The sequence below is a fragment of the Gallinula chloropus genome (assembly GCF_964237585.1).
Source record: "Gallinula chloropus genome assembly, chromosome: 4".
In the NCBI taxonomy this organism is placed as follows: Eukaryota; Metazoa; Chordata; class Aves; order Gruiformes; family Rallidae; genus Gallinula; species Gallinula chloropus.
In genome coordinates, this window is record NC_140088.1 from 27,820,862 (window position 1) to 27,831,776 (window position 10,915).

A 10,915-nucleotide genomic window follows, 5' to 3' on the forward strand; every position below is an offset into this window, starting at 1 on the left:
AGCTTCTAGGGAAAAGATAGAGGGGGCAGGGAAGAGTGGAATAAACTATTATCCAGATTAAAATGTTTCACATGTGCCAGTGTAAGACCAGCCAAAAGTTGTTGCTATCTAGTGCCCATCCACAGTGACCTATGGGAAAATGGTGTGTGGTCTCAGGCGTGGTGCTACTGGGAGGCCCCCCACAGAGTGGGCACCTTGGTTAGAAATCCCAGAGAAGCAAAGAAACTGAAAAAGCTCCCTTTCAGTCTCAGAATGAATCCCCCAAGGGAAAAGGCACAGCATTAGGGAACTGTGAGAAGTCTGCATGGATATCATCCATACTTGGGACAAAGAGGTAGGGGGAAAAAAAAACCCCACATCAACCCCTCCCCAAAATAGTCACAGAACACTTCAGCCTCTGGAAAAATCAAGCAATGGCTCCCATCAATGTAATTACTTCTGCAGCAAGAGTTGGTACTACTACTGTACCATAGCAGAAGGAGAGAAATTTACTAATTTACTCACGTTATTTACACAAGGAATAAACAGTATTGCAGAAGAGCTTCACTGCAAGATCACAGCTGGCTCCAACCCCAAATGCCATCTCTTAATCTCAAGATAAAAATGCCCAAAAGAGGAAAATACAAAACAAGTCAAGTGTCAGCCAGAAAAGGATATCTGGTAACTTAAATTAAGCTTGCTCTTCTTCCTGCTCTTTCCCTTTAGCTATCCCTTACAAATAACTCTGAGGCAAAATAAAAATCTGTTCAACTTGGAAACTAATACAGGAGCTGGTAAGAACACTGCTATATAGATTACCCCAAAGGAAACTATTACCCCAATTCTGAAATACTAAGCAATTTATCGGTTCGTATATGTGATGGTTTATACTGGTACAGAACATTGTTAAAATAAACCCTACCAACAGGAAACGTATGAGGATAGGCTGTCATTTTAAATCCTAAGCCAACAAAATACAAAAATAGCAATGCTTCAGTTACAGACAGAGGGATGTGGTGAGACAACATTTCTAGTATAGTGGTGAGGTGAAACACTTGCTCTAATATCAGATAGTCAGATTAATTTTGAGCAGAGCTAGGTGAATACTATACACCATACATCATCTTCCTTTCAAATTTCAGAGCCTAGCACTAATAAAGCTGTTACTGAGCCAGCATACAGATACACACTCATCATCAGTCACGTCATGCCACACAATCTGCACACACAGAGATCTTGCCTCAACACCAGCAAACACAGAAAAAGTATGAGAGACTAAGTAAAATGGTATCACCTTATCACAAATAGAGTGAAAGGAGAACTAACATGCATTCTGAAAAGGCACGTGAAGGGTGTCTACAGGAAGGATATTTCCTGGGCACGGGAGCTTCACCTAACACTCATTTTCACTTCTTTTATGGATGAAGCTCATGATCAGACAGACAACTCAAAGCACCGTGACAAGGACCTTGCCAAAAGGAACACAAGTCCATCTACTGAATAACTTCATTTTGGGACCAAATCTTAAAAGGCAGAAAGAAATGCAGGTGGCAGAGACTAGTCTCTGGCCTTAGCCTTCCAGAATAAGACTTCTTAAAAACAATCCCATTATCAAATCATCAACCGTTTCTTCATAGATGATAAGCATTTGTTGGGTTTTTTTAACTATTTTTCCTTTGTAACACTTACTATCATATTTATGATATGACATCCGAGACAGTATATTGCAGCATGTGTGGCAGAAAATTAGAATATGGTGTCCAGATATTTGGGTCCAAATTCTGCATTTTGTAATGGCGACTCACAGACTACAATTAGACCTAATTGTAATACAATCACAAGCTGATCCTTCGTCTTGCCACTCCATAATAAACAAACTCTATTGACAAGTGTTTGTTAAAAACTAACACACCACAGAGGAGGAAAAAGAAGCAAAGTCCTAAATGAAAGAGAACTCAGAACAAGAACTCCAAGTGCTCCATATAGCACAAGTATTCCCACCACCACTCAGACTGCATCTAACTCTACCTGAACGCAGAAGGGACTCCAGTCGAAAGATGAGATGAGGCACTACTTCATTCTCATTATCTTTCCAGGGCACAGTCATACAATCTAAATTAAGAAATCCTATCATCACGTTGAAGCATTACAGTCAGTTATATTACATCAACTACCAAAAATCTTCTGCGTGTATTTCATTACTTCCTGGTGGACACCAAGCTGACTATGAGCCAGCAACGTGCCCTCGCTGCAAAGGCGGCAAACGGAACCTTGGGCTGCACTAGTCGAAGTGCTGCCAGCAGGTTGAGGGAGGTGATGTCTCCCCTCTGCTCTGCACTGGTGAGGCCAGGCAGGAGTCCTGTGCCCAGTTCTGGGCTCTTTAGTATGAGGCAGACGTAGACATAGTGGAGACAGTCCAGAAAAGGGCGAGGACGATGATTAAGGGTCCGGAGCACCGCTCATGTGAGGAAAGGCTAAGAGTTGGGACTGTTTAGCCCGCAGGAGAAGGCTCAGCAGGGAATCTTATAAATGTATATATACTTTGATATCTGAAGAGAGGGTTCAAAGAGGATGAAGCCAGGCTCTTTTTGGTTGTGCTCAACGACAGGACCAGAGGAAATCAGAACCAACTGAAGCACAGGAACTTCCAAGTGAACATCGGGAAACACTTTCACTGTAGGGGTGACTGAGCACTGTCACAGGTTGTCCAGAGAGATTGTGGAGTCTCCATCCTTGGAGATACTAAAATAACATCTGGACACAGCCCTGGGCAACTGGCCCTGCTTCACCAGGGGAGATCTGGACCAAATGACCTCCAGAGGTCACTTACAACCTCAAACATTTTGTGATTTCCTCTGTGAAGGAAATGTATCTCTAATAGAACTTTGCAGCATAGATAAAGAGTATTCTATCATCATTGCACATCACCACCGCCCAGAAATGTGAAAAACGTGGCTCAGCTCCTCTCTTGTCCAGCTCAGCAAGTGAGCTGGGTTTTTTTGTTTGTTTTTTGTTTACTTTGTTTTACTACCACCTATTAATTTGGTTTTAATCCACTTAACAGGTCACCCAGTGGGAACACAATTATCAAAATAAGAAAGGAAGCCCAGATAACCAGATCACATGAATTTGGGGATATAAAAATCCCTAGCAATAAAGAGTATGATATATTTAAACTATGCTAACAACAGAGCCCTAAATACAGTGTTTCTCACTATATTAAAAGAAAACACATATCTATATACATACTGTGCATTTTTCATCAGTCAGCCAACTTTTTTGTGAAAAAGTGTTACAGCTGTGCTATTTAGTAAGCTTCCAAAACACAAAGAAAAAATGCTCTCAGAGGGGTCTCTTCAAGCAAAGTAACTAGACCGAGCACCAGTTCATGGGCTCATGCTTCGTTTTCAAGCCTGCGGAAAACGCTGTATATTCAATATCACGGCTGAATACCTGAAATACGTCATTTCATTAGCTTGGTGAGAACAAAGTCTGCCGGCAGCATCCCCAGGGGCCCCAGCAGCGACCGCCAGTTGTCTGCAGCGGTGGGGCGGCGATGACATCATGCCAGGCTGAGCTCCGGCAGCCCTGATGCAGGAAAGCCCTGGAGAGACTCGCTGTGCCTGGTTTCACCGTGCTGGGGAAGCATCCTGCTCCCCACCTCTGCACCCAACCAGCTCAAGTGCCAACAATGGGCACTAGTGAGGCAAATAGTTTCAACAGTAGAAGGATTCAGAATTTATTTTTCAGCACAGAAATAAGGAGGAGAGGGGGGGAAATAAAACCCCACAACAGTGCACAATGACCCTTTCATTCAAACAAGAAAGCCTTCCAGGAAGTACGAAGTGTTTCAAAGCCTTATCCAAAACCCACTGAAATCAACGGAGGCCCTTTCCATTTATATCAGTGGCCACTGAAAGAGGCTATAACCTGAGACACAATTTGAAAGCATTATCAGTCACACAATAATGCATTATTAATAACACAACAAACTCAAGAAAATGCACTGGAATTCCAGCTAGCTCATACACTGTGATGTTACCATAAATTTGTCTCCTCCCCCTTGCCTCCCCCCCCCCCCCTTTTTTTAAACTCTTTCCTCAAATAGTGAAAAAAACAGTCTTCCCCATAAATACAAAAGCCTGTTCCCTCCCCTCAAAACCAACACCTTGTCACACAAAACACCATTACAGTATCATGGTGGAGCAGCAGACTCCAAGAAATACCGCATGGTACAGTTATACATCCTACAGATGTAAACCTTGACAGAGAAAGCAAACACAGAAAGAACATCATGCTCCAGCTCTCAGAACTGTGCGCTCTGCCAGAACAGTTATAAGGAGGCACCGATATCTTCCAGTTTACTATTAGATAGCTAGCTCAAAGTAATACACTGCTGGTTTTAAATTTAATTATGTGAGGAGAGTGATTCATGTTCCTATCAAAATCTGGAACTACTACTGAGTATGCCTTACACTAGATTACACAAATATATATAGTAAACAAATAACAAAATTGACATCAGAAACTGTTTTTGATCTAGAAAATTTGACCACTTGTGATTTAATCAAGAAAAATCTGTGGAAGCTCACATATTCTTCAACGAAGTTGTACTGCATTCTCTTGGATTTTTTGAATTAAATTGAGGCTGCAATTTCAGGTGCCATTATAGAGCAGACTGTATTCACTCATCAAGTCTCAAATTGTAGTCTACATTTATTTTAACACTGGACAAACAGGGACTCTTTTAGGATAAGGCACTGCTCAGCACAAGGGAAAAAAGGATTAGACATTTTATTTGGAGTCAATAAAAGGAAAGTTTGCATCACAGCCAAAGTTTAGGAGAGTTCAATGTAAGAAGGTAGTTCTAACACCACAAATGTCAGTCTACGTGAAATGTGTTTATTTCTGAGCAGGTAAAGCTGCTAAGCAACACTCTAACTTGACTGAAGCCAGTCCGATGAAGCTGAACCAAGGCACTGCTAAAACAAAGATCAGACTTGTAACCTCAACAATACGGGTTTGGCAGAGTGCTGCGGGGCAGATCGGTGTGGTTGAGCTGGGTATCTGATGTGAACGCTCTCACCTAACAAGCTGCTTCCTAATCCAGCTTCTTTCCTCATACTGCTGGGAGAGAATTCTTACCCTATGCTACAACAAAACCTAATAGCGAACAAGCAAAAAAAATCTCAGCTTTCTCTCCAAAATCTAATTCATCAAGGCTACCTGCACGCTCCAAACGTCCAGGAACCCGGCCAGAAGCTGCCAACTGCAGCCACCCTCCGAAAACCGGCACGGCAGACGGCCCCGGAGGCACAGGCGGGCTGCCACCGCTGCCACCACGCAGCCGCCCCTGGGAAAGGGCCGTTTAAAGGCGGTACTTTGCTGGGGCTCCTGAGAAGTTCGGCACTTCTACAAAGCCGCGCTTGTGCACAGCCGGGCACTTGGGCTCGTCGAGCACCCCGGGCAGCGACACAGACCCCGAGGCGCCGCTGCCGCGAGGCACAAGCGCCGCTGCCCGGGGCGGGGGGGCGCCGGCGGCTCCCTCCGGCTCCCCGCGCAGTGCCCCGGAGCCGCCCGAGACGGCGCCCGGGATCCGCGGAGCGGGGAGGCGGTGAGGCCAGACCCTGCCTCCGGGGCTGTCGTCCCACCTCCGCAGCCGCCGCCACCACAGAGCCCACCGCTGACGGCCGCCGCCGGCCCCCGTTCCCGCGGCCACTCACCGGAGAGCTCGTCCGGCTCCAGCCCGGTCTCGGTGTCCAACCCGCAGATCACGAAGTAGTCGGCGAAGCGGCCGGGTGCCGAGGAGCCGCCCCCGCTGCCGCCGCTCATGCTGCAGCCCGGAGGGTGCGCGGGGCTCAGGGGGTGCGGGGCCGGGCGGCGGCGGGCGACAGGGCTGCGCCAGCTGCGCCAGCTGCGGCGGCCGCCTCCATGATGGAGCGGAGCGGGCAGCGCCGCACGGCATTGTGGGTACAGCCCCCAGCTGTTCCTGCGGGGGGGCGGCCCGGGCAGGGGAACCGCAATGTTGCGCCTGCGCCCTGAGCTCGGGGGATGACGTGATGCTGCTGGTCCAGCTGGGAGGGGGGAGCGGGAGGTGCGCGCGCAGAGGCGGGGGACGGGCGGAGGGGCAGATGCCGCGGTGACCGTTAGCGGCTCGCGATGCCTGACCTCTCTGAGGGGATGGTGAGGTGGCGGGCAGCCGTCAGGGGAGGCGGTCAGAGTGCCCCAAGCAGCAGCCCTGCCCTCTCTGTCGGTGGCTGACGAGTTCCCCTCGAAGGTTGTCCTCGGTCAGCGAGAGGTTTTGGCCCCTCCGTAGATAAACGGGACGAGGAGGCTCTGCCAGGGGATGCTCGCTCAAAGCACGGTTTAGTGTTGTGGTGCTCTGAAAGTCTTCTGTCACCTGCAGCTTCTCATCCCCACTCCCTGAAGGCTGCTGCACCGCTTTATGGAGCAGCCATACCCTGAAACTGGATTATGTCGTGAGGGAGAAAGTATGGGCGCAGAGGAAGTGCTTTTGGGGGTGCTGGAGGGATGTAGCAGTGAGGTTTTTCTATTTGAATTTACAGCCATGACTTAACAGTTGGGTTTGCACAGCTGAGTGGAATTCTGCCCTCTCTTCCCTCCCCTTCCTCATGGAAAGGAAAACAACCCTTGTGAAAAGGGGAAGAACAGAAATTTTTCAAACCAAGTTACTGAGGGACTAGTAACATGTATTCACCTTCCAAGTTGACAGCACATCTTTCCACTGACCAGAGGGGCCTAGGATAACCTTGTTAAACTAAAATTAGGTCTGTAAGCAGTTCCCCTTCATCATCTCTCTCATTTCTCCAGTTGTGGCTTTCACATTAGAATCCTTCCCCATCTTGTAGGGCTTATAAGAACAGAAATTAAAACTTTAAAGTCTTCTACATTTACTATCTTGGACTAGATAACCCAGAATTAAATCTGGTCAGGGACATCAACAGCAACAAGAAAAGCTTCTATAGGTAGGCCAGTGATAAAAGGAAGATGAGGCAAAATGTGGGCCCTCTCTGGAAGGAAACAGGATACCTAATTACCAGGCATATGGAAAAGGTTGGGGGGCTCAGTAACATTTTTGTCTCAGCCTTCACCCACAAGCGCTTCAGCCACACCACCCAAGTTGCAGAAGGCAAAGGCAGGAACTGGGAGAATGAAGAACTACCCACTGTAAGAGAAGATCAGGTCTGAGACCACCTAAGGAACAAGATGCACAAGCCCTTGCAACATGATGATACATCGTCTGCAGGTCCTAAGGGAGCAGGCAGATGAAGTTGCCAAGCCACTACCCATCCTATTTGGGAAGTTGTGGCAATCTGGTGCAGTTCCCACTGACCAGAAGAAGGGAAGCATAACCTCCCATATTTGAAAAGGAAAAAAAGGAAGACCCAGGGAATGACAGGCCAGTCAGTCTTATCTCTGTGCTGGGCAACATCATGGAACAGATGCTTCTGGAAACTATGGAAAGGCACATGGAAAATAAGGAGGTGATTGGTGACAACCAACACAGCCTCACTAAGGGCAAATTGTGCCTGACAAATTTGGTGGCATTCTACAGTTCTTACAGTCATCTCACTTGAATCTAGGCATCCAGTTGATGCACCCAGCTTTACACTGTCACTCTTCTTGGGCAATGTTCCCATCACAGGAAGCACCCAAACTACAGCAATTTTGTCAGTAAACATTGTAAATGACTTAGGTATTCTTAGGTAAGGCAATGACACTTTAAACTACACTATGAATTCTTGAAAATATTCTTTTATGACATTGACAGATCTGTGAAACCTGTGGAAACTATGACTGTTTAGTCACAGAATCATAAAGACATATTAGCAAATAGGAAGTGATTTATAAGATTTATTGTCTCTGGCAAGACTGTCCCTGTTGATTCAGCTGTTGTTTTCAGTCTGAGGTTTTCAAACTCAAGCCTGAAACTGAGGAGAATAAAGTATTTTAAAAATAATGAAGACAATTTAATATGAACACATCTTGATTGTTCCTCAAACTAGGTAATTTAGACTTATTTTGCCCACAATCACAACCATTATTATTGGAAAAGTTTACTTAATAAGCAGTAAGAAATGCAAACAGATTTCAGTTTCATTCAACATTGCTCAGAGAATTGAAAAAGTGTGAAATACAATACCTGCCCTTCTTCCATGCAACTCCTTCTCAAGATCAGGTAAGCTCAGAAAGGTAACAGAGCTCAAAGCACAACAGATCACTACAGTTGTGAGGGTACTGACTGGATACAGTATCTTTTAACTACTACAACTATGATATCTACCCTGTATTCTTAAAAAAAAATGCTGACACAACTTATTACCTTTCTTTGACAAAGTGGCTCAAATCACTTTCATGGCATGGAACTTTTCCAAGTACAATAAACACTGCAAACTTGATTACTGGATAGAACTGCTCAAGGACTGTAATGCGAAAGAAAATACAGAAGTTATAACCATAACACTTGATCTTTATGACAAAGGGAAAGCTTTCTGTAATTTGACCTTTTCAGCCTCAGGGGTTACCCCTATTTTGTAAACTTGAAAAAAAAAAGATTTTCTCACATTATGAAAGAGTTCATGATATATTTAAGGGTAGTTAAGACTTCCCCTTTCTGGCACCAGCTGTGTGGTGGGTGCTACGGACTGGACAGGCACTCACAGGGGACACTTCCAGGACAGTATTTGTTCACTGAGCCAAACCTAACATTTAATGGAGGTGTTTCACTAGAAGGTCTGTGCTTTATGCTTTAGCTTCCAGAGTTATTACTCACAATAATGAAAGAAGAAAAAAAAAAAAACACTGCTGAAAGAAATTGTCTTCCTCTTTTGCTCCGTTTTGTTTCAACAACGAATGTCACTGCTGCAGCAGCAGCACTCAAATTTGTCTACTTCAGTTCAACCTTACATTTCTAAAGGCAAACCTGCAGTAACTGCTTGGCCTCCCAGTCCTTGATCATCTTCCTGGTCAAGCCCATTCTGGTGGCTGTTCAGCTTAATCCAGAGTAGAGAGCGTGGCATGAGACTGCAGCACACAGTTCTAGTGCAAAGCAGAGCAACCTGTGCTGCATTTCAGTATTGTCTTAAAACTAGGTTATCAGAGAAGCTATGCATGCTAAATCGCCTCAGGAACACCTGAAAAAAATCTTCAAAGATGCCTAACAAAAAAAAACAACCCCAAACATGTTTTGGCTTTGTCCAATAGCTCACTAATGTTTTACAGACAAAATTGTCATTTTTAATTTTTCTTCTTTTCTCTGAACCTTTCAGCAAGCCTTCAACCTCTTTTCTACACAAGGCACAAAGCAAAAGAATTCCATAAACTGGACATAGCAATACATTCAGGGAAGATGAATGAAACTGTAACTACAGATTTCGCACATGAGCCTCCCATCGTGAATTCATGCCAAAGAAAGAAAAAAAGCAATTATGCAAATACTTCTATTTAAGGAGATAAAAGAAATTACACCTAGTTGCCTTCCAGCACAAAATAGGAAAACTTTTTAAAATTGCTGTTGTAGACAAGAAATTTCAGATGGAAAAGGAATTTTATTCAGGTGTTCTGAAATAAAGGTAGAAACAGAATTAACATCCTCTACAGATGTATCAGCTGAGTTTAATTTTTAATCAGTCACTAAAATTTAAGAACTCACCCCTTTTAAACAGGTTAATAAAAAAATAAGCTTAGTGGGAAGTTCAGCACGCTTCACTGTACACAAAAATACAATGTTTCATGTTTTGTAGAATAGCTTTATTATCAAATGGCGAAACATTTAGTAATGAAGTCATGCAGGTATCACAAAAAAATGCCAAGATAAACAGGTCACCTAACAGCTCAAAATTCCTTGCAATTAAAAAACAAAGCTACATGTCCCTGATTTCCCAGGTTGCTTCATGGTAGATGCTGTTTTCCTGTCAAAATATTATGGCTGTCTCTTGGATCACTTGCTGGATTCTCAAAAAGAAAGAGCAGGTCAGTACAGCATTCCACAGCACAATGCTTTTTTGCCGTTTTCACAAGGCCTTACTCTTAACAACCCTCAGAAGTAGTCCTCATAGGGTAGGAACTGCCTGAGGTCCCTGGCAGCTGAAGGGGTAAGTTAAAAAAAAAAAGCAAACCACAAAGGTTTTGCAAAGGGAAAGAACCATATTTTCAACCTTTTTAAGGTCTTAAGGCTTTTAGCCACCATGACGGGAAACCAGTCTATGGCTGAAACAGAGCAGGTTCTGCAGTAACATAGCTCAACTCCATCTACACAGTGAAATAGAACTTAGTGAAAATGCCAAGTAATAGTATGATTCAGATTAAACCGAACCAGAGCTCAATTCCTTCTTTAGTGTCAAGGTCCCACTAAACACAGGCTTTATGCAGTGTAGAAGGAATTTCCCAGCAGCATTGTTATTAACCAGAAATTGAGGCATATTTTGAGAAAAGCCACTGGATAATGAGCAGTAGGCAATTTGTTCTGAGAGTTCATCTGCATGAAAAGTTAGCTACACAAAAAAGTGGGCTGTAAATCTACAGCACATTCACACTCAAGAGTCCAGAAGACATTTGCTCAGAGCGCTAAACTCACACTTAAGTTTACTATGGCATAGAACCCCTGGGTAGATGACCTCTGAGATTTAGAGCTGTGGCAATAAAAAAATAGTCACTGTTCAGTTTTAAAAGCTGATAAAGTACACTTTTAGAATAAACTCTAAATTAGGAAACAATCGCCAAAGATAAATGCTCTTACAATAAACCTGCGAACAGAAGTGATATGAATTCCTTTATACACCTATGTAAAAAATACAATTTACTGTGCAGCCCAGATTTAAATAAAAGACAAATAGTGTATCAATAATATTTACTATGTATTTACATGTAATACTGTGATGAAATGAAGGAGTCAATTAACATTATGTTACAAAAA

At 44.1% G+C, this 10,915-nt stretch overlaps 1 protein-coding gene across 4 annotated transcripts in view; it reads right to left on the reverse strand.

The window, feature by feature from the left end:
• The window catches only part of DENND5A (DENN domain containing 5A), a gene marked incomplete at its 5' end in the record, with an annotated part of 66,297 nt that extends 60,486 nt beyond the window's left edge, over positions 1-5,811 (reverse strand). For all 4 annotated transcript variants that reach the window (XM_084263563.1, XM_084263562.1, XM_084263561.1 and 1 more), the window contains one exon: positions 5,703-5,811. In XM_084263563.1, the coding sequence (XP_084119689.1) occupies positions 5,703-5,811 (109 nt within the window). The remainder of the gene's footprint in view (positions 1-5,702) is intronic.
• Positions 5,812-10,915: the final 5,104 nt, after the last annotated feature.